Here is a 19,463-nt window from a genome sequence, read left to right as displayed (position 1 = left end):
GAAATTGGAACTTCTTTCTCACAATACTTCCTTCCTTCCTTCCTTCCCATTCACTCAGAATTTTTCCTTTTTTCCTTCCTTCCTTCCCCTTAGTTTTTATCTCCGCTTTAAAACTTTTAATAAACTTTATTTAAAAAAAAACAACCCACAACAACCCGTGATTGCAAAGACAGGCCAGGACTGGGCGGCGCGGGCCTTCCATGCCCTTCCCTTCCCTTCCCCGGCCAGAGCAGTCCCGCGGCAACTGCATCCTGCCGGTTCCCCTCGCTCGCTCGCTCGCTCGGTCCGGGTTCGGCCTGCCTGCTGCGGCCGCTACCCTCTCAGCCCGCCAGCCAGCCAGCCAGCTGGGCGCGCGCGCAGAGCGGCAAAGCGGGCCAGGCGAGGCCGGGGCTCGGGGCGGCGTACAGGCCGCGGCCGGAGGCGGACCAGGAGGAGGAGGAGGAGGAGGAGGCGGCGGCCACTCGGCGGCTGCCCCCTGCCGTTCCCGAGGCTGCTCCGCTCCGCCCCCCGGCAGGATGGCGGCAGCGGAGTCGGGGGCCGGGCCGGAGAAGCTGCTGGCGCCGGCCCTGGTCGGCTTCTTCGTGTACAACCCGCGGCTGGGCCCGCGAGAGGGCGAGGTGGGCGGGCGAAGAGAGAGCGGGACCCTCCGACCGGGGCGGGGAGGCGGAGGGCCGGCCGGGCCTGCCTCGGAGGCGGCTCTGGCGGAGGGGGAGCGGCGGCCCTTCTCTCCGGACAGATCGAGGCCCAGCCGGGAGGAGGAAGGGAGGGAGCCCGGTGGGGGGGATGCACAATTGGGGGGCTTGGAGTGTGTGTTTGTGTGTGTGTCTGTAATAACAAACTGGAGAGAGATAGATGGAGCTGGTTGTGTGGGAGTGTCACAACTGGGGGGGGGGGCTTGGAGTGTGTGTGTCTCTGTGTGTGTAATAACTGGAGAGACACATGGGGGGCTGATTATGGGAGTGTCACAACTGGGGGGGGCTTTGAGTGTGTGTGTGTGTGTCTAATAAGAAACTGGAGAGACATGGGGGAGCTGGTTGTGTGGGAATGTCACAACTGGGGGGCTTGGAGTGTGTGTGTGTGTAATAACTGGAGAGATGGGCCTGGTTTGTGGGAGTGTTTCTATAATTATAATTGGTAAAGGAAGTTATGGCTGCTCCATAATATATATGTATGTATGTATGCATGCATACATGTTAATATATTAATATGTTGTGTATATATCCAAACTCCTGATGCAGATAGTCTTCGACTTACAACAATTCACTTAGTGACCGTTCGAAGTTACAACAGCACTAAAAAAAAGTCACCTATGACTGTTTTTCAAGCTTATGACTGTTGCAACATCCCCAGGGTCACGGGATCAAAATTCAGATTCTTAGCAACTGACTCATATTTGTGACAGTTTCAGTGTCTCAGGGACATGTGATCCCCTTTGCAGAGCCAATGGGAAAGCCGGAGTCACTTAACAACCATGTTAATAACTGAACAACTGCAGTGATTCATTTCACAACTATGGCAAGAAAAGTCATAAAATGGGGCAAAACTCACTTATCAACAGTCTCAGTAATAGAAAGTTTGGGGTCAGTTGTGATCGTAAGTCGAGGACTACCTGTGTAGGGTCTCCTGCTTAAGCATGCGGTTGGAAAAGAAGACCTTCCAGATGCCTTAACACTTTTATCCACACTTCTGTGCCTTTTCCCTTTTTGCATTCATATTAAGCTGCATGCATGTACATTTTGCATACATGCACAACATACACACGTATACTTTGTGTACATGCAAATTCCTTCTTTTTCACAAATATATATATATATATTTCAGACCGCTACCATTTTAGCACAATGTATCATTTAAGGGCCCTATTCACAGACTTGTGAATGTAAAATGCAGTAAGTTGTGAAGGTCTATAAAGGTATTGCAGAAATCTATTTAAAATAATGAATTAGGTGTTTCGTTTCTAACTTCAGGAAGAAAAGAAGATCCTCTTCTATTACCCAAACGAAGCCGAGAAAAATGAAAAAATCAGAAATGTTGGATTATGTGAAGCCATTGTTCAGTTTACAAGGTACCACAATCCCTAGGTCTGCATGTCTAGTATTTCAGATATTTGTAAAAAATGAAACTTATTTGGCTCTGTCCAGATTTTTTTTTTAAAAGACTGTCCAGCGGATGATCAAATTAGACCTTTAAGATGTGTGGACTTCAACTCCCAGAATTCCTCAGTCAGCACTGGGGAGAGTAGCTAGGTAAGGAATTCTGGGAGTTGAAATCCATCTATTTTAAAGTAACTAAGGTTGAGAAACACTCAACTAGAACATCCAACCTTGTAATTTTCTCAGTTATACCTTCCACGACTTGATCATGAAATTGTTCATTCTTAACAATGTTTTTTTCACACATTAACATCCCCCATAATTGGTGTTTGTGGAAAGTTGTGGGCAGGAACAGTGGCGTGAACCTTGGCCAAAAATATTAAATTGTCTCATTTCTGTAATGATAACACAACACATGCCATCTTGATGTTCTTGAGGCTTGTTACTGATGCTTCTGATCCCACATTTCATCCAAGACAATGTACCTACCTTTTTTCCTGATTTGTTTTCCAAAAAAATACTTATGAAAAACCGAGGCTGGAAGAATTGTAGAACTAAAATTGTCCTGTGAGTTTCTTGGATAATTAGGGTTTCAACTAAATTTCCCAAGTCCATGTCTATTGGTTTATATATATTACTTAAGCAAGGAGGTCTGAGAACATAATGGGATTGACAGTTTCCTCCTTTAGAGTTTTATTCTATTTGTTGACAGTTGGAAATCAAAACAATAATGGGTTATTTTATGTTACCCCTGGTCCAAATGAACATTTAAACTGTGTTAATTCATATAATATTTTTTCTTCTTCTTAGGACCTTCAGTCCTACAAAGCCTGCAAAATCGCTACATACCCAGAAAAACAGACAGTTCTTCAATGAACCGGAAGAAAATTTCTGGATGGTTATGGTATATAAATACACGATACTGTAATTCCTTGAATGTACATCAGGGTTTTTTTACACCCTTTATGTTGAAAATGTCTCTGGAATGGTTTAGAGGTGAATAATTGAACAGTCCGTGCTGTCAGAATCCAAGGGGGGGGGGGGAAGGGATGGATAGGAGAGGCAAAGAAATCAAACACGGGCCCCATTTCTAAGCTATAATTATTAGAATTGGTGGGTGCAATGAAACAGTTCACAAGCCTGATGGAATAACTCTTGCTAGGTGGCAGTTCGATCAGAAGTTGTAGGAGAAGGAGTGGCAAACCTGGGAACAGAGTCAAAAGAGGAATCAGCCTAGAATCCCTACACAGCCACAAATGAACTCCATTGACCCTTATCCAGAATCAAAATAACCCTCGGCTCATCATCATTTGCCTGCTGTTTTCTAGTTGTCCTCTACAGAAGCTAAAACCTGCAAGACAAAATTGCTTAAATGAACTGTTTTGTTCCTTTTTCAAGGTCGTACAGAATCCGGTAATAGAAAAACACCAAGATGGCAAAAAAAATGTTGAATATCAAGAAGAAGAGTTACTGGTAAGAATTAACTGTCACGTTGGAAATGTTAGCAAATGCAGGTGTCGTTTTCCTTCTCTTGGATGACTTGAACCCTTCAAGACATGTCTTTTCTGCCTGTCTCCCAACATCTGCAAATAACTTTCTGAAATTCTGTCCTGTGAAGTGCACCGCCATCCCCTAATTTCACTTTTAAAGTAAGGTGACAGCACAGCGGGCGGTCAGTTCTCCAGCCCGTAGAGGCGCTGTGTTGTCCTGACAATGATTCATTATCTTTTTTATTATCATATCAGCTTACTGCATTTTTCCTGGTTCCCAGCAATTCCTTGGAGTGATTTTTTTTTTCTCACAGCATTCCTCTGGGAATATGCTGGAAAAGTAATGATTACCAAGTTTATTTTATTTTATTTTTGGAAAATAAGCCTCTGTAACTGAATGCATCCTTAGTGAAAATATCAGCCTTTGTGTCTTTCTGATTCTGAATCTCTTACAGGACAAAGTCTATACCTCGGTGTTACAGCAATGTTACAACATGTATAAGGTCAGTTTTGCTGTAATATTTGTTAATTAAGCTGGAGTGGGTAAAACAATCTTTACTTTCCTAATGTAAAATGGAATACATTGCTCCAATTTTTCCAAAGTCTGGGCAGCAGAAATATATCCCCAGTTCTGAATATTTATTGATACTTACGCCGCGTCACATTTCTTTCATATTATTTCTGGTCACGAACGATTCCATTTTTGTATCTGTCCCTTCTGACAGCACGCAGATTTTTAAAAAATGGATTATAATCTAGGAGGTTATAGAAAGAAAAAGGAAGAAAGGGCCCATCAGCAATTCCAAGTGATAATCACTTTGGATTGCAATAGGATGCAAAGGGAATGAATTAGTGAATAAAATGACATGTGCTGTGGACTGTCATACGTGTATCATTGATGCGATGTGTACTATTTTTGCAATACATTGGTTGAGCAGGAAAGATGTCACCCATTAGTGATCAAAAATATACAGTGCTTGTCATCTATTAGAAGTCTTCTGTAAATAGACTCCTAACTGCTGTGCAAGCATTATTCCTAAAACAATGGAGTGTCATTTTTCCTTTGAATCCAGGAAGTTGGAATCCCAGGGCCCAAACTTGGTTCAGGGTTTATATCTTGAAAAACAAACTGTGGATTAAATCATGATTTAATTGCCCCGTTATATTTTTCCCCCCTTGAAAATAACAATTAGCTTTTTAATGGCACGTTCCGGAAAGCCATGGAAGATGGAGGCATAAGGGTTCTGAAAGAAAGACTGGAGAAATTCTTCCATCGGGTAAGACTTTTCCCCTCATTATCTGAACAACGTGGATGTTTAAGAAGAAAAATATTATACACTACTGACAGAAGTGAATATATGTAGCTCAGATTTGAAATGTGGTTACTTGATACTCTCTGAGCTTGGTTGTTTTCTTGCAGACATTTCATTACCCAACTATGTATCACCACTAGTGCTACTTTAACATCTAACACCTAACGCTGATAAAGTTACCTAGTTGGATAATGAAACGTCTGCAAGAAAACAACCAAGCTCAGAGACCACCAAGGACCCATAGTCATTCTCTTTCTCCACTTTTTCCTCTCCTCCCCTTCCCTCCTCTTCCTCGCCACAAACCCTACTCCCTTCTACCACTGAGGATGTTACCTAGTTTGGTAATGAAATGTCTGCAAGAAAAGAACCAAGCTCAGAGATCATCAAGGGCCTATATTCCTCCTCCTCCACCTTCTCCCTCTTCTCTCTTCTTCCGTCCTCTTTCCTATTTCTTCTCTTTCTTCTTTTTCTACTTTGCCTCCTCCTCCTCCTCCTCTCCACAAACCCCACTCCCTTCTGTCCCTGATGAGGTTTCCTAGTTGGGTAACGAAACATCTGCAAGAAAATAACCAAGCTCAGAGAGCAGCACACAATGAGTTAGAATTGATGGACAGATGGAAGGATGGGGTTACTTAGAATCCTGGCAAAATTCAAGTCGAAATATCCACTAGACTTTTTTTTTTTTTAATTGGTCTCGGCGCTTACTTTCTCCTGTAACTATTTATCTGGAGAACGTTGATCAACTGATTATGTGTCATCAAGTGAGTGTCGACGTTTAGCGGCCACATCATTAAAATTTCCCCCTGACGGTCGGTCCCTAAGCTCTTCCGAGGCTGCTCCCATTACCGCCGTAACTGAGTCCTTCCACTTTGCGGCTGATCGTCCTCTTCCCTTTGTGTTCCAGTACTTGCAAACGCTTTACCTGCAGTCCTGTGACCTGCTGGATGTCTTCTGCGGCATCAGCTTCTTTCCGCTAGACAAGATGACCTACTTGAAAATCCAGTCCTTCATCAACAAGATGGAAGAAAGCTTAAGCCTCGTCAAGTACACGGCCTTTCTGTACAACGATCAGCTGATCTGGTGAGGACCTAGAATGCCTTTGGGGAGCTTCAGCAGGTGGCTCTTGGGGTGGAATGTGAAACAGATACGATACAGGATGAAGTAGGGTGCTTATGTGCACAACCATTGAGTAGGATCTCTCTGGGCACGCTTAGCATTCTTCCCTGCATACGTAGGTCTCGCCATAAGAGTAGGAATGTGACAAGGATGGGACCTACTAGCATAAGAAGGAGAAAAATGCCCCTGTATTTCCCAGGCCACAGGATATATTATTTCCTTGTCAGGCCACCTGGTTATCCAAATATGCTTTGCGCTAATTCTAACATTCTTAATCCAGCTGTCTCCTAATCTACTTTGGCAGTCAGAGCAGAGGCTTTTAAGAGTAGACTGGACAGCCAGATGTCCGAAATACTGTCGGGTCTTCTGCTGGAGCAGAGGGTTGGACTAGAAGACCTCTGAGGTCCTTTTCAACTTTGTTATTCTGCTATTCATTTTTCCTCAAATATACTAACAAGGTCAGTAAGAAAGGAAAGCGAGCAGTTTTTTGAGCACAGGACTAGCTCAATAGCAGCCATTGTTTCGGACCTAAGGACCTCATTATGCCAACTGCATGCCAAGGGGGAAAAAAAAGGATGAAATAATATTTTTTAAATCCAATACTCACCCTCCCAGAATCTTAGTTTCCCCCCCTCCCCAAATTTGGAAGAACAGCTTCAATTTTGAAAGAAAGAAAGAAAACCTGTGCCCAACGTTTAACAGTAGCTGATTCCACCCCCCCCCCTCTCTTTTGACCTCACACAGAAAAAATGATGGATTTTAAACACAAAGGAGGGCTTTCTGCAGCTTGTGACACGGATGTAACAGAAACCAAAGGACTTCTCTTCAGCTGCGGTTTGCTTTTAGGGTGTTTAATGACATGGCACAGCTGCCGGGCGCCTCCAGTTTCATTTTTGGAGCAAGAGCTCCAAAGGGTTTTTTTCTATTCAGAAGTGATTAAGGGGCTGGGAGAAGATGCTTAGATTAAAAAAAAAAGTGATCGATAGAGCTCTGCATAAAATAATTACCGACTGGAATGGGATTCAAAATGGCTCCTCCAGGTTTTCATATAAAACGTTGACTTCAGGTTGGAGGCATTTGTCTGACTTTAGTTCTGCACACTGACCAGTTGTTAAACGTAGCAAGTGGTTTATAATTTTGGGATCACTCCTGATAGGGATCCCTTCCCAGCCACTTCCTTGGGAAATTGGTAATTGGTTGGCCTGCCTGTAGATCAGGGGTGTCCAGCCTTGGCACCTTTAAGACCTATGGACTTCAACTCCCAAAATTCCATGCTGACTGGGGAATCCTGGGAGTTGAAGTCCACAAGTCTTAAAGTTGTCTAGGATGCACACCCCTCGCCTAAAGTACAAGAGCTGACTGAAGAATCCTGGGAGTTGAAGTCCCACAAGTCTTAAAGTTGCCCATGTGAAAACGTCTTCCGTTTCTGAGATCTGGAGCAGCTGCTGTCAATCAAAGAACTCCAAAGCCAACTGTCTGTCCCAAACAGCCCAGACAAGTTCATTGGAAAGCATTGAAGCTCTCGAAAGAGTGGGCACACTGAAACATTAACATGTTTAAGTAACCTTTTTGACCACCTTCCTAGCAGTTCGAAAGCATGCAAATGCGAGTAGATAAATAGGTACCACTTGGGTAGGAAGGCAACAGCGTTCCATGAATCTTTGGCCTATAACCACATGACCACAGAAATGTCTTCGGACAACGCTGGCTCCCTCAGCCAAGAAACCGAGATTAGCACCAGGCCCTAGAGTCGGACACGACTGGACAGGGGTGACTTTTTACCTTTATTTTCTTAACTTCACAGGAGTGGATTGGAACAAGAGGACATGAGGATTTTGTACAAGTACCTCACTACCTCGCTCTTTCCAAGACACATGGAACCTGAGGTGAGTTGGGTGCCCTGTCTCCCCCCTGGAACATGTGGTAACCCCGGTTTAATGAGAAATAATGTCAGGCACAAATCTCATTTGCTTAAAAAAAAAACCCAAAAAACCCTCTAAAACTTTCCTTGACTGTCGCTTCTGTTTCAGTTAGCAGGAAGAGATTCCCCCATGCATAGAGAAATATCTGGAAATCTGCAGCATTATGGGAGGTAGGCATTCCTTATCTCTTGTGTCTTTTCATGCCTGAGGGAGTATTCAGTCCGAGGGTCCCCAGGTCTTGTTTGTACCCCTTCCCACCCACCAGCACCAATGGTTGAGAATGGGCAAGTGTTGTGATTCCTCACCAGCCAGTGGACCCGGCAGCTGAGTCTGAGGAATCAGAGGAGGGGCCTGGAGTGACATCAGAGGAAGACTCTGAGGAGCTCCAAGACTTACAGTCGGACGAGGAGCCTGGCCCCTCTACTCGCGCTTAGGCTGAGACACAGCTGTGCTGGGAGCCTGAGTTGGACAGTGATGAATCACAGCTAGGAGATATCCAGGATGCACGAAAACGCTGGCAACAGAAGCGAGTAAGACAGAGGAAGGCAATGGGGCGGCTCCAAAGGCGAAGGAGAAGGCATTAGGAAGCCACGTCTTGGCTGCATAATAAAAGGGAAGGTGTGGGAGGTGCTGGTGGCCGGTTCGTGTTGAGGATGGAGTTTCTGTGGACTGTGTTTGTTTGCCTTGGACACTGACGCAGGTCTGTGAATAATAAAAGGGGGTTGGTTTATTCCTGCGGTTCCAGCTTGCTTGTTGGAAGAGGGGTTTCTTCTTGTGAGCTCAACAAGGACTCAGGTGGGCTGGGACAGAACAGCAACGTTGGTTGCTGCCGTTTTGAAATAGCACAAAAACTAATAGAAGGCCTGAAAAGTTGAACACGGTTACATGGACAATAACAAGGTCCTTCCCAAACAGGAGAAAATTGAGAATCCTGGCCTCTCCCCATAGAAATGACATCTCCAACTTGGCCTGCTGTTATCTTTATTCACCCCCGTGCCAAGTGACACCCACAGCTGCTGAACACTGCTAGCAGTGGATCATTTTGATTCTCTTCAGGATCTGGTTTGCTTGAACTGCTAATATTTATTCAAGACTCCTGTGTGTTAAAAGCAAAGAAATGGAGAAGTGATTCGTTTGTTTATCAGCTCTATTAAACCAGGCTAGATGTCTTGGGTTAGAAAGCTACAAATTTGGTCTTTTCAGATTCGGGCCAAGATCTAGCAGTTGCATGTGGAAAGATTCTATCTTTGCTTTTTAGGTTCCTTACTGGGCCTCTGAATCTGAATGACCCAGAAGCAAAATGCAGATTCCCCAAAATATTCGTGAATACAGACGATGCTTACGAAGAGCTTCATTTAATTGTGTATAAGGTAACCGCCTTAATTGTGTCAGATGTAGTGACCCTCTAATTTGGATGGAAAGGGGCTGAGTCCCCAACCCCCAGTCCGTTGACCAGTACTGGGCCATGGTATGCCAGCAACTGGTCTGCACAAACAAGCAGAGCCTCATCTTCGGGATGCAGGCAACACACAAAACCACGCACCCTCCGGTCTGCGGAAAAACCTCTCTCCATGTAACCGGTCCCTGGTGCCCAAAAGGTTGGGGATCTCTGCCCTAAACCTCTGTTTCTCAGCTTTACAACTCACAAGATACACGGACTTCAACTTCCAGAATTGAATGGCTGGGGAATTCTGGGAGTTGAAGTCCACAGGTCTTAAAGTTGTCAAGGTTGGATACCTTTGCCTTTTAGATGAATTCTCCTGAGATTAGGATCCTACCCTTCTTGGGTTACAACTCCCATAATTTCCATCCCTTGGCCATGCTAGCTGGGTTTGATGGTAGCTGGAGCCCAATTTTTGGGGGGAGGGGGGGTACCAGGCCTTCCCTTTCCACAATCTAAGTTATCCTTTCATCTCAAGAGAACAAACCTCAAAGCAGAAGCCTTTGTTAATGCTCGCTTGGGCCAACATTCTTCACTTAGCCGTAGAGCCAGACTGTAGAAATGAGATAGCTGAAAAACGGCTGGTATGATAAAATCTTTTGTCCCTTCCAGGCAATGAGCGCAGCTGTCTGCTTTATGATTGATGGTGAGTATCAAATAATAATTGTTGAAATCACTGTTCCTCTCTCGGTTCCCCAAATCCCATCCTTTGAACATTCTCCGCGGGCGTTTGGATATGAGCTACGATAGTCCGCCCTCTGTAAGATTTCCAGAATTTGGTCATGATAGAATTGTTTGAACTATTTCCTGTTACATACAAAAGCGAAAATACCATTTTTTTTGTCTTGCCCAAGAGCCACAATTGGCCAGCGAGTCATCAAAAAAAATAAAACCTCAGCAATGAAGTAAAGATTTGTCTAAATTGGGGCAGGCTGTGGGTTCTGGAGCTGTTTTCCTATTTCTTTGAACTCAGCAATGTAGATTCTGTAGCATAAATCTTAAAACAGCAATACCAAAAAATGTTGAGGGAAAAATTCCACCCCAGAATAAATCAATTCAACCCGTAGCAGGGCCTGGCCCGCCCTCTACTATATAGGCCAGTTTGGCATGGTGGTTAAGGTGCTGGCCTAGAAAGCAGATGTCTGTGAGTTCTAGTTCCACCTTAAGCATGCAAGCCAGCTGGGTGATTTTCGGCCAATCACCAGGAGACGGTGAGTTCTAGCACCGCCTTAGGTATGAAAGCCAACTGGGTGATTTTGGGTCAATCACCAGGAGACGGTGAGTTCTAGCACCACCATAGGTATGAAAGCCAACTGGGTGATTTTGGGCCAATCACCAGGAGACGGTGAGTTCTAGCACCGCCATAGGTATGAAAGCCAACTGAGTGACTTTGGGCTAGTCACCAGGAAATGGAGAGTTCTAGTTTCACCATAACCATGACATCCAGCTGGGTAACTTCAGGGCAATCCCTCCCTCTCTCAACCCAACTGACCTCACAGGGCTGTTGTTATGGGGAAATTAAGAGAAGGAAGGACAGTCAAGTATCTTCATTGCCTTGGGTTACTGATAAAAATAACAAAGGCGAGATAAAAATCTAACCCATAAATAAATCTCATCTCTTCCCACATTGTGGCTTTGAGACTCTATTACCCTCTCCCCGAACAATTGACTGCCATATTACAATTGTTCATCCTCCAATTACCTTCAAGCAGGTGTATTTGCTCACTAATTTGGGAGCAGGGTTATTGATTGATTTATTTATTTTTTAAGAAATGCTCTGCCTTTTCTGGAAATACTGAGAATCTGACTAGTGCCCTTCAGATTCCTTACCTTTGGCAGATAATTTGGGATGCCCACGTCTCGGCTCCTTGGCATTTATGCAAACCGGTCCCTTGTGTGTCTGGGCCTTGCAGATGTCACCATAAGGCCTTGACCTTCCCTCTGAGCCACGTCGATTGAGATGGAACAATTCTCCTCTTTTTTTCCTCCCCCCCCCATCCCCCAACACTTTCCCAGCCTCTGTGCAACCTACGCTGGATTTCTGCCGCCGACTGGATAGCCTCGTGGGGCCTCAGCTTACCGTATTAGCTTCGGATATCTGTGAACAATACAACCTCAAGAAAAGGACGTCGGGGTCAGTTCCTTTTTCAAAAAAACAAATTGGGGGGGCGGGGATAGGGAACGGCACCTTCTTAATAAGGGACAGGTATTTAAGAGCTGCAGAAATGTCCTTAACAGCGGGGTCCGTTTCAGTTGGCCAAGCAGGTGATGGTTAAAGAGGAGCAGGATCTACGTTCAAGGGGTCTTTCCCACTTTTCAGTCCTCCCCATTCTCCGGAGTAACGGGTAGCAATCCCTCTCTGATCCCCACCCCAGTGGAGGACAGATAAGCCACGGATTCCCCCAGTGGGGATGGTTTGCAGGTTTGGGTTGAAGTTGACCCTGACCAACAACCTTGTTGCCCGAGGGAGCAGAGGCCAGCACAGGTGATGCATCGTGCAAAGCCAGAAAATGGAGATACCATCTTGGCTGACTCATCTGCTTGTAGCTTATTCACCAAACTACAGTTAAGCAAACCGAGGTTCAGCACTCTTCCCATCTCAGGTTGATAGATAAACAAAATACTAGGACAGGGGTCCTCAAACAGGGCCACTTTAAGACTTCTGGACTTCAACTCCCAGAATTCCCCAGCCAGGACCCCTGTGCTAGGAGAACCCGCTCTGAAATATATCTTCATCCTGTTTGCGGAAAGAGTGGCGATGCCTCCTTTGATCTCTCCGTTCATCTCTTTCTTAGGTCCGAGAAGGACCCTCAGTTTAAATTCATCTACTTCAATCACATGAATCTGGCTGAGAAAAGTACCATCCATATGAGAACGTCAAATATCTCATTCCCTTCCGTCCATCCTGACTTGATGAAGATCCTTGGTGATATCAACAACGATTTTACGAGGTGATCTACCCTCTCCCATCTCCGTTGACTATTTGTCCCTCGCCTTATCATTTCAGAGGCAGGATGAATAATACTACTTCCTTTTTTTTTTGACCTGTTAAAAATACCCATTTGAACATGATTTATCTTAAGACCTTTTTTTTTTTACAATGCCAAAGATGCTTTTTCAAAAGGCAATTGGCCTTTCTTTCTTTCTTTTTCCTTGAAGACATTTTCTCGTCCAAGAAGCTTCTTCAGTTCAGAACTTAAAAAGTTTCTTGAATGAGAAGCCAAGTGTCTTCAAGGTACTTTTTTGAAAAAGTATCTTTGGGACAATCCACAACCCTGGATGGCTGAGAATCTCCATAGACACCTCTGTTAAATGCAGTTGGCATTTCCAACAGTGTCGGTGGGCATCAGAGACTTTTCCAGAAAATAAAATCGGAGTCTGTCAGTTGGTTAGGCTGCTGTGCCACACGGATCATGGCAATTATTTTTTGTGTGCCCGAAATGTTGAAAACTGCAGTTTTCATCCCCAATTCTGGGACAAAGCAAAAATGAAAGCTTGCTTCTTCCGAGATATTTAAGGTTTGATGTGTTTATGACTGTCTGACGATCTATCTTGAACGAGCTGAGTGTAGTATTTGGTTGAAGACCACAAAGAAGTCTGAGATATAAACTAGATTGGGAAGTTAACACACACACACACAGAAAGAGAGAGAGAGAGAGGGGGGGGGGAAGGGAAGAGTAAACCACTTAGTTGCTAAGAAATTGCTGTGGATATTTTTGTTTAATCCTCAATCGATTTGCTGATTTTTTTTTTCAGTGTCTCCCACCCCTCACCTCCAAATTTATTTCTGGGTTTTTTATATTTCTGAAAATCTGATCTCCAAACTTTGTTCCCTCGTGCCAACCCTGAGCTACCAATATTTTCTTTTCTTTTTTTCTTTTTTTGGGAATCTGATCTCCTCTTTGTTTAAAGGGTGGACGATGATGAAGAAATCATTGTGAAGGCTATGAGCGACTACTGGATTGTCGGCAAGAAGTCTGATCAGCGGGAACTGTACGTTATTTTGAGTCAGAAGAACGCCAACCTAATTGAAGTGAACGGTAAGGAACTCTTAAAACTCTTAAAAAATATATCAATCATCTGTCCGTTCAGCATCATTTTCAGTCTAGAACCACCGTTGTCAAGCACGAGAGAAGAGCAGTGAAGAGGTTGGTGTAAAATCTGAGGCAGAAGAAACAGAAGGAAATGCAGATATGAGTGAGGCAGACCTAGAATTTGCTTTTGATTCAGTTATGTGTAGTATAACAGAATAACAAAGTTGGAAGGGACCATGGAGGTCTTCTAGTCCAACCCCCTACTCAAACAGGAAACCCTATACCATTGCAGACGAATGGTTGATCAATCTCTTCATGAAAACCTCCAATGATGGAGCACCCACAACTTCTGGAAGCAAGAAATTCTACTGATTAATTATTCTAACTGTCAGGAAGTTTCTCCTTAGTTCCAGGTTGCTTCTCTCCTTGATCAGTTTCCATCCATTGCTTCTTGTCCTGCTCTCAGGTGTTTTGGAAAATAGGTTGACCTCTCTTCTTCCGTGCTCTTAAGACCTGAGATCCCTAAGGCATTACTTCCACCAGATGTGTGGAGGCAATGATATCCCTCCTAGCTTGGAATTGTGGGAACTGTAGTACGTCTCAATCAAGGAGGTGAATTCCAGAGAGGCTGTGCCAAAGACGTTTAGTAGACTTGATGACTGATATTCATGGATCATCTTTTGTATGTGAAGCTGAACTTTTCTGAGCAGGCGCAAAGTTCTGTAGTTGCCTAGACCAGTGTTTCTCAACCTTGGTGACCTGAAAATGCGTGGACTTCAATTCCCAGAATTCCTCAGCCACATGGGCTGAATTCTGGGAGCTGAAGCCCACATTTTCAGTCCTTTCAACAGTTCCAAGAAGGCTTCACACCCATTTGCACTATTCAGGTGACCTTGAGAACACAGATAAACCTCCAAGTGGCCTCAACGGCTCTCTAGAAAAAGGCAAATGACCAGCTGTCTGCAAGGAGTATAAAACCTTCCATTCCCCCACCATCCAATCAGAGCTGAAGGAGCTTCTTGGATGAGAAGCGAAACGTCTTCAAAGAAAAACAAGAACGTCCAGTTGCCTCGTGAAAAAAGCATGTTTCGGACAACTATGACCTGGATGACTGAGAATCTCTATAGACAGACAGTTCTGAGGCTTTTTGTAGGCTGTCCCTCAAAAATAAATGAATAAATAAAATTTTAAAAAATGGCTCGGAACCGTAGAAATAATGCAGAAATAGGCAGCCTTCAGGAAATCTACTAAAGATAACGTTTATGTCTTACTGATGGTAACTTTTCAACACAGTGTGCTTCTTTCTTTTAAGCTGTAAAACTCAATTCTTTCTCCCTTGCAGAAGAAGTAAAGAAACTTTGTGCAACCCAGTTCAACAATATTTTCTTCTTGGATTGATCCGCCACGGCTCTCATCTCTTTGAAGAGAGCATCAAGACCCCTAAAAGGCATAACTTGTTTACTGGGACCAGTTCATTGAGTCACATTACTGACTGGCCTAACGACAATAGTAAAGCAAATACTTGCTTTGTAAGAATCCACTTTCTACAAAAATCATGTCCTCGTCGGCCGTACCCTCTTTTTAGATTTTAAAATATTTATGTTCAGATGGATTAAAATTGCTCAGAATGAAACCTGTGTCCTTCCTTCCTTGTCTCTGTCTGTCATTGTGTAACTTATTTTACTGGAATAATAAAAATATTGCCACTTTTAATAAACTTTCTTCCTCTTTCGCTTCTCTGTCACAAAATAAGCATGTTCTATAAGGCTGCTGTCTGCCGTGTGATGTTTTGATGGCCTGGTAATATAGGCAGTCCTCAACTTAATGACCACAATTGAGCCCATTTCTGCTGCTAAGTAAAACATTTGTTAAGGGAGTTTTGTCCCATGTTACGACTTTTATTGCCACCGTTGTTAAAGTGAATCACTACAGTTGTTAAGTTAGTAACACAATTACTAAGAGAATCTGGCTTCCCCCATTGACTTGGTTTGTCAGAAGGTCACAAAAAGGACCCTTTTGGACACCATCATAAATATGAGCCAGTTGACAAGTGTGTCCAAATTTTGATCATGTGACCATGGGGTTGCTGCAGTGGTTGTTAGTGAGAGAAATGACCATAAGTCATTTTTTTTAGTGCCGTTGTAACTCTGATCACTAAGTGAACTTACGACAAAGTGACCTTATACCTTTTTCACCCTTAACGACCGCATGGCAGCATCCCCATGGTCCTGTGATCAGAATTCAGAGGCTTGGAAATTGGCATGCACTTACGATGGTTTCACGTCCCGGGGTCACGTGATCCCATTTTGTGATCTTCTGACCAGCAAAATTAACGGGGAAGACAGATTCACTTTAACAACCGCGTTACTAACTTCACAGCTGCAGGGATTCACGTAACAATTGTAGCAAGAAAGGTAAAACGGAGCAAAATTCACTTTTAACACCTGTCCAGCTCGGCAAGAGAAATTTTGGGCTCAGTTGTGGTCGTAAGTGGAGGACTACCTGGTGGCTGTGCAGCTCTTCTCACTTTTTCTTCTTTTTCCCTGCTACGGCTGCCTTGGTACCGGGCACACTCTGAAGCGAAGTAGGAGATTCTTCCTTCGGAGGAGATTGGAGCTGGCTCAGACTTTCCTCCATTTCTCGATTCAAACTCTCCTCTAGTTCTAAGGCTGCTTTTTCCGCTGCCGCTTCTTCTAATTTTCGGGCCTCCTCAGCCTCCTTCATAGCCTGGAGCCTGTCAACAAAAACAGGAGTCTTCAAACCCTAAACTGCAAGGAGGATTAACTTTGATCTTGAACTTACTGCCCAGTTCTGACCCAAAATCACTGTTTTCCAAATTGGAGGATCTACAGCAGTGTTTCCCAACTTCAGCCATCTTAAGATGGGTGGACTTCAACTCCCAGAATTCCCAGGCTGGGGAATTCTGGGAGTTGAAGTCCACATCCCTTAAAGTTGCCTGAGGTTGGGAAACACTGATCTACAGCAATGCTTCTCCACCTTGGCAACTTTGAAGGTTCTGGACAGCCAATTCATGGCTGGCTGGGGAATTCTGGGAAGCTGTAGGAAATACTAGGATTTGTTCAACCAGCATTGCATTCAGTGAGCAGCCAAAAATCAGAGTTACTTTCAGTTAGCTGAACTGAGGCCAAACAACCACATCATGGTTTAGATCACGGCTCCAAACTAGCTGGTGCGAAAGGAATGCATCCTTGTGCTACAGCTTTGATCCAAATCAACCCATCTTGGAGCATGGACGGTTGACCGTATGGAGAAACCTTCAGTTTGCAGTCACCATCGTGGCTACTTTCAGAGCCCAACGCACCATATTCGGTGTAAACAAACTACCATGGCTTACTTGGCCTCTTCTTCCTCCTCTTGTTTCTTCCGCAAGATTGAGAGTTCGGCTTCTCGGGCTCTGTTGTCTTCGATGGTTTCGTTCACCAACTGCAAATTCTTGTAGTTGGCAAAAAACTTTTTGACAAAAAAAATGTACATCTGACTCATCCAGAGGTTGAGCTTATCTTTTTCCTCATTTTTCTCTTTTTCGAGCTTTTCTGGAAAAGAAAAAAAAACAAACACATGAGTCTATATAAAACCACATGGCAAAACATGTAGAAGTCAAGATTTTGCCAAAAACTCTCCAGAAAAGAGATCCAACTAGCCTAGAAATTTTTTCTTTCTTTCTTTTCAACCCTGCGGTTTTCTTGGCAAGGTTTTTCGGAAAGGGTTTGTCATTGCCTCCTTCCTAGGGCTGAGAGAAATGGGCTGGCCCAAAGTCACCCGGCTAACTTTGTGGCTAAGGCAGGACTAGAACTCACAGATTCTTGGTCACCCAGTTAGATTTCATGGCTGTGGGACTAGAACTTACAGACTCCAAGTCACGCAGCTTGTTTTCATGCCTAAGGTGGGATTAGAACTCAGGGCCACCCAGTTTCTACCCTGATGCCTTCACCACTACACCAAACTGCCTCTCTAGAGCTAATCTAGCAGGCTGCTGACACCTAGGGAAAGCTGGACTACGTGACTTTCCCGATTCTTGCTCTATATTTTTCCGATAAGGCCTCCCTCTGCCTTGCCTGGGTACTAATTTGGTAATCATTTATGGGTACTAAATGTCAATTTGGAGTCCGTTTGGAGGCTATTTTCACCAAAGCACTGGCACTACACAATCCTACCCCCCCTTCCCATAAACACACACATGCACACAGCAAAGTTTAACAATACAAATTGCAGTACCAATTTAAATGCCTCCGGATCGATCAAATGATTTTGAAAAGAATTCACTCACACCCCCCCCCCGCAAAAAAATGACCAGGAAAAATTGAATTGAAATGAATAAGTCTCAAACACCGAAATGAATGGATGCTCTGATCTACACTGCCTTTTAGTGATGTCCCCCGCAGAGCTCTGGAAGAGCAGCTCATAATGTCCTCTGATACTCTTTTACTGCCCTCCTGTGAGAACATTGGTGCTTGCAGAAATACCCACTTATCCAGTGCATATTCCCAACTGTCTAAATCGCACAAACCTGGAATGTCCATTTGAAACGGGGGAATTTGGGAACTATAGCAGAGGACAAAATTCACCGAAATCCAGAAATTTTATATATATGTTTCTCCAGAATAGACTATAAATCAGTTTCATAAGCTAATGTGAACAGATATTTACTTCCTTGATAGCTCACCCCTTAAAAAGCCAGCTGGTTAAACCTTGCATGAGTTTTGTTCCTTTGGGAACAGAATCTAAGTAAGGAATGTGCTTAGACTGTAGGAAGGAACGTAGGAAGGCAGAACAAGAAGCAACGGACGGAAACTAATCAAGCAGAGAACCAAGCTAGAACTAAGGAGAATTTTCCTGACAACGAGAACAATTAACCAGTGGAACGGATTGCCTTCCAAAGTAGTGGGTCTTTCATCACTGGAGGTTTTTAAAGAAGAGGATGGACAACCATTTGTCTGAAATGGCACAGGGTCTCCTACTTAAGTAGGGGGCTGGTCTAGACAACCTCCAAGGTCCCTTCCAACTCTCTTACTCTGTGTGTTTGGTTACTCAGTTTTGTTAAGTTCTTAAAAGCAGAATCTTCACCCCAGCCTTTGGCAACCCAACGCTATCCAAGTTAGAGGAAACCTGGTCTGCAGGAAGGATGGCAGCCAGAATTCTGCTATTGCCTTTGTTTCCAAAAACACCTTGTAAATTTCCAAAAACACCTTGTAAATCTCACACCTGCTAATTCCTTCAAGGGAATTTTATCCAGGTCCCCTAAAACCGGAAGAGGTTCAATGGTTGCCTCTTTCTCTTCCAGGATGGGAGAAAACACGACATTCACAGTTATGCCTGGAAAAGAAAACAAGAAACAGAAGTAATGAATAATCAAACAGTGCTTTGGTTTTTTTGGGGGGGGGAGATGGGGAAAGCCTCCAGTTATGTTGAGAAAATGCAGAGTTATGATTCCTTTCCCCACTAAAGAGAAGCCGATGACGATCTAGCAATTCAGACGTCCTCCAGTGGCCAGCTATAGGATTACACATTAAACCAGGATATATTTTGATTCCATCTTAGGTGGTGAATAAATCCGAGTTTCCTGTTTTGTAAGGCTGGGGGGTGTGTGTGTGTGACGGACACTCAGCTGGCACAGCACAAGGCAAACCAGGGTACTAACCCATCATAGTCAGCTGGGAAGGTCGCAAAGGGTAACGCCACGATCCCGGGATGCTGCAATCATCATAAATATATGCCAGTTGCCAAACACCCAAATTCTGATTGAGCGACAGTAAGAATACTGCAGTGGTTCTAAGGGCAAAGACCCCTTGTAAGTCTGTGCTGTTTGAATGGGTTTAAGTCAAGGACTGTTTGTAAATTGGAGGGATTCCTTGCCAGAGAGCAAAGAGGCAGTGGAGCTTGGAATGTGTAGTAGGGAGGAAAAGGGCAAGAACAGACCATCCCTACCAAATCACAGAGTATATCTATACTAGTTGCTTTAGTCTGACCAGATTCTGTCTGTCGGTAAACAGCAGCCAAGAAACTACTCTGAAGTAACTCCTTGGGTTGTTCTTG

General features: G+C 44.1%; 2 protein-coding genes across 6 annotated transcripts in view; one reads left to right on the top strand and one right to left on the bottom strand.

The window, feature by feature from the left end:
• The first annotated feature begins 268 nt into the window (after window positions 1-268).
• CCZ1 (CCZ1 homolog, vacuolar protein trafficking and biogenesis associated) lies at window positions 269-15,042 on the top strand. Its single transcript, XM_039360478.1, has 15 exons — window positions 269-617; window positions 1,968-2,065; window positions 2,904-2,997; window positions 3,492-3,566; window positions 4,039-4,086; window positions 4,777-4,860; window positions 5,801-5,976; window positions 7,817-7,898; window positions 8,043-8,104; window positions 9,193-9,304; window positions 9,988-10,021; window positions 11,392-11,509; window positions 12,171-12,326; window positions 13,288-13,415; window positions 14,752-15,042. The coding sequence occupies exons 1-15, from the start codon at window positions 516-518 to the stop codon at window positions 14,805-14,807; spliced, it is 1,425 nt and encodes a 474-aa protein (XP_039216412.1). The 5' UTR covers window positions 269-515; the 3' UTR covers window positions 14,808-15,042.
• Window positions 12,345-19,463, bottom strand: part of LOC120315696 (radial spoke head 10 homolog B2-like) — a 23,646-nt gene continuing 16,527 nt past the window's right edge. For 3 of the 5 annotated variants that reach the window (XM_039360471.1, XM_039360470.1, XM_039360469.1), the window contains exons 18-21: window positions 18,633-18,743; window positions 16,765-16,963; window positions 15,937-16,143; window positions 12,345-12,984 (exon numbers count right to left, since the gene is read on the bottom strand). In XM_039360471.1, coding sequence (XP_039216405.1) covers window positions 12,765-12,984; window positions 15,937-16,143; window positions 16,765-16,963; window positions 18,633-18,743 — 737 coding nt within the window. In that variant the 3' untranslated portion in view covers window positions 12,345-12,764. Of the gene's footprint in view, window positions 12,985-13,414; window positions 13,537-15,911; window positions 16,144-16,764; window positions 16,964-18,632; window positions 18,744-19,463 lie in introns of those variants that run through there. The other 2 variants (XM_039360473.1, XM_039360472.1) reach the window with 2 other exon arrangements.

Source organism: Crotalus tigris, unplaced genomic scaffold, assembly GCF_016545835.1.
Source record: "Crotalus tigris isolate CLP2741 ecotype Arizona unplaced genomic scaffold, ASM1654583v1 scf7180000019173.45859301935:6455823, whole genome shotgun sequence".
Taxonomy (NCBI): domain Eukaryota; kingdom Metazoa; phylum Chordata; class Lepidosauria; order Squamata; family Viperidae; genus Crotalus; species Crotalus tigris.
This window is presented reverse-complemented; position numbering and strand designations above follow the sequence as displayed.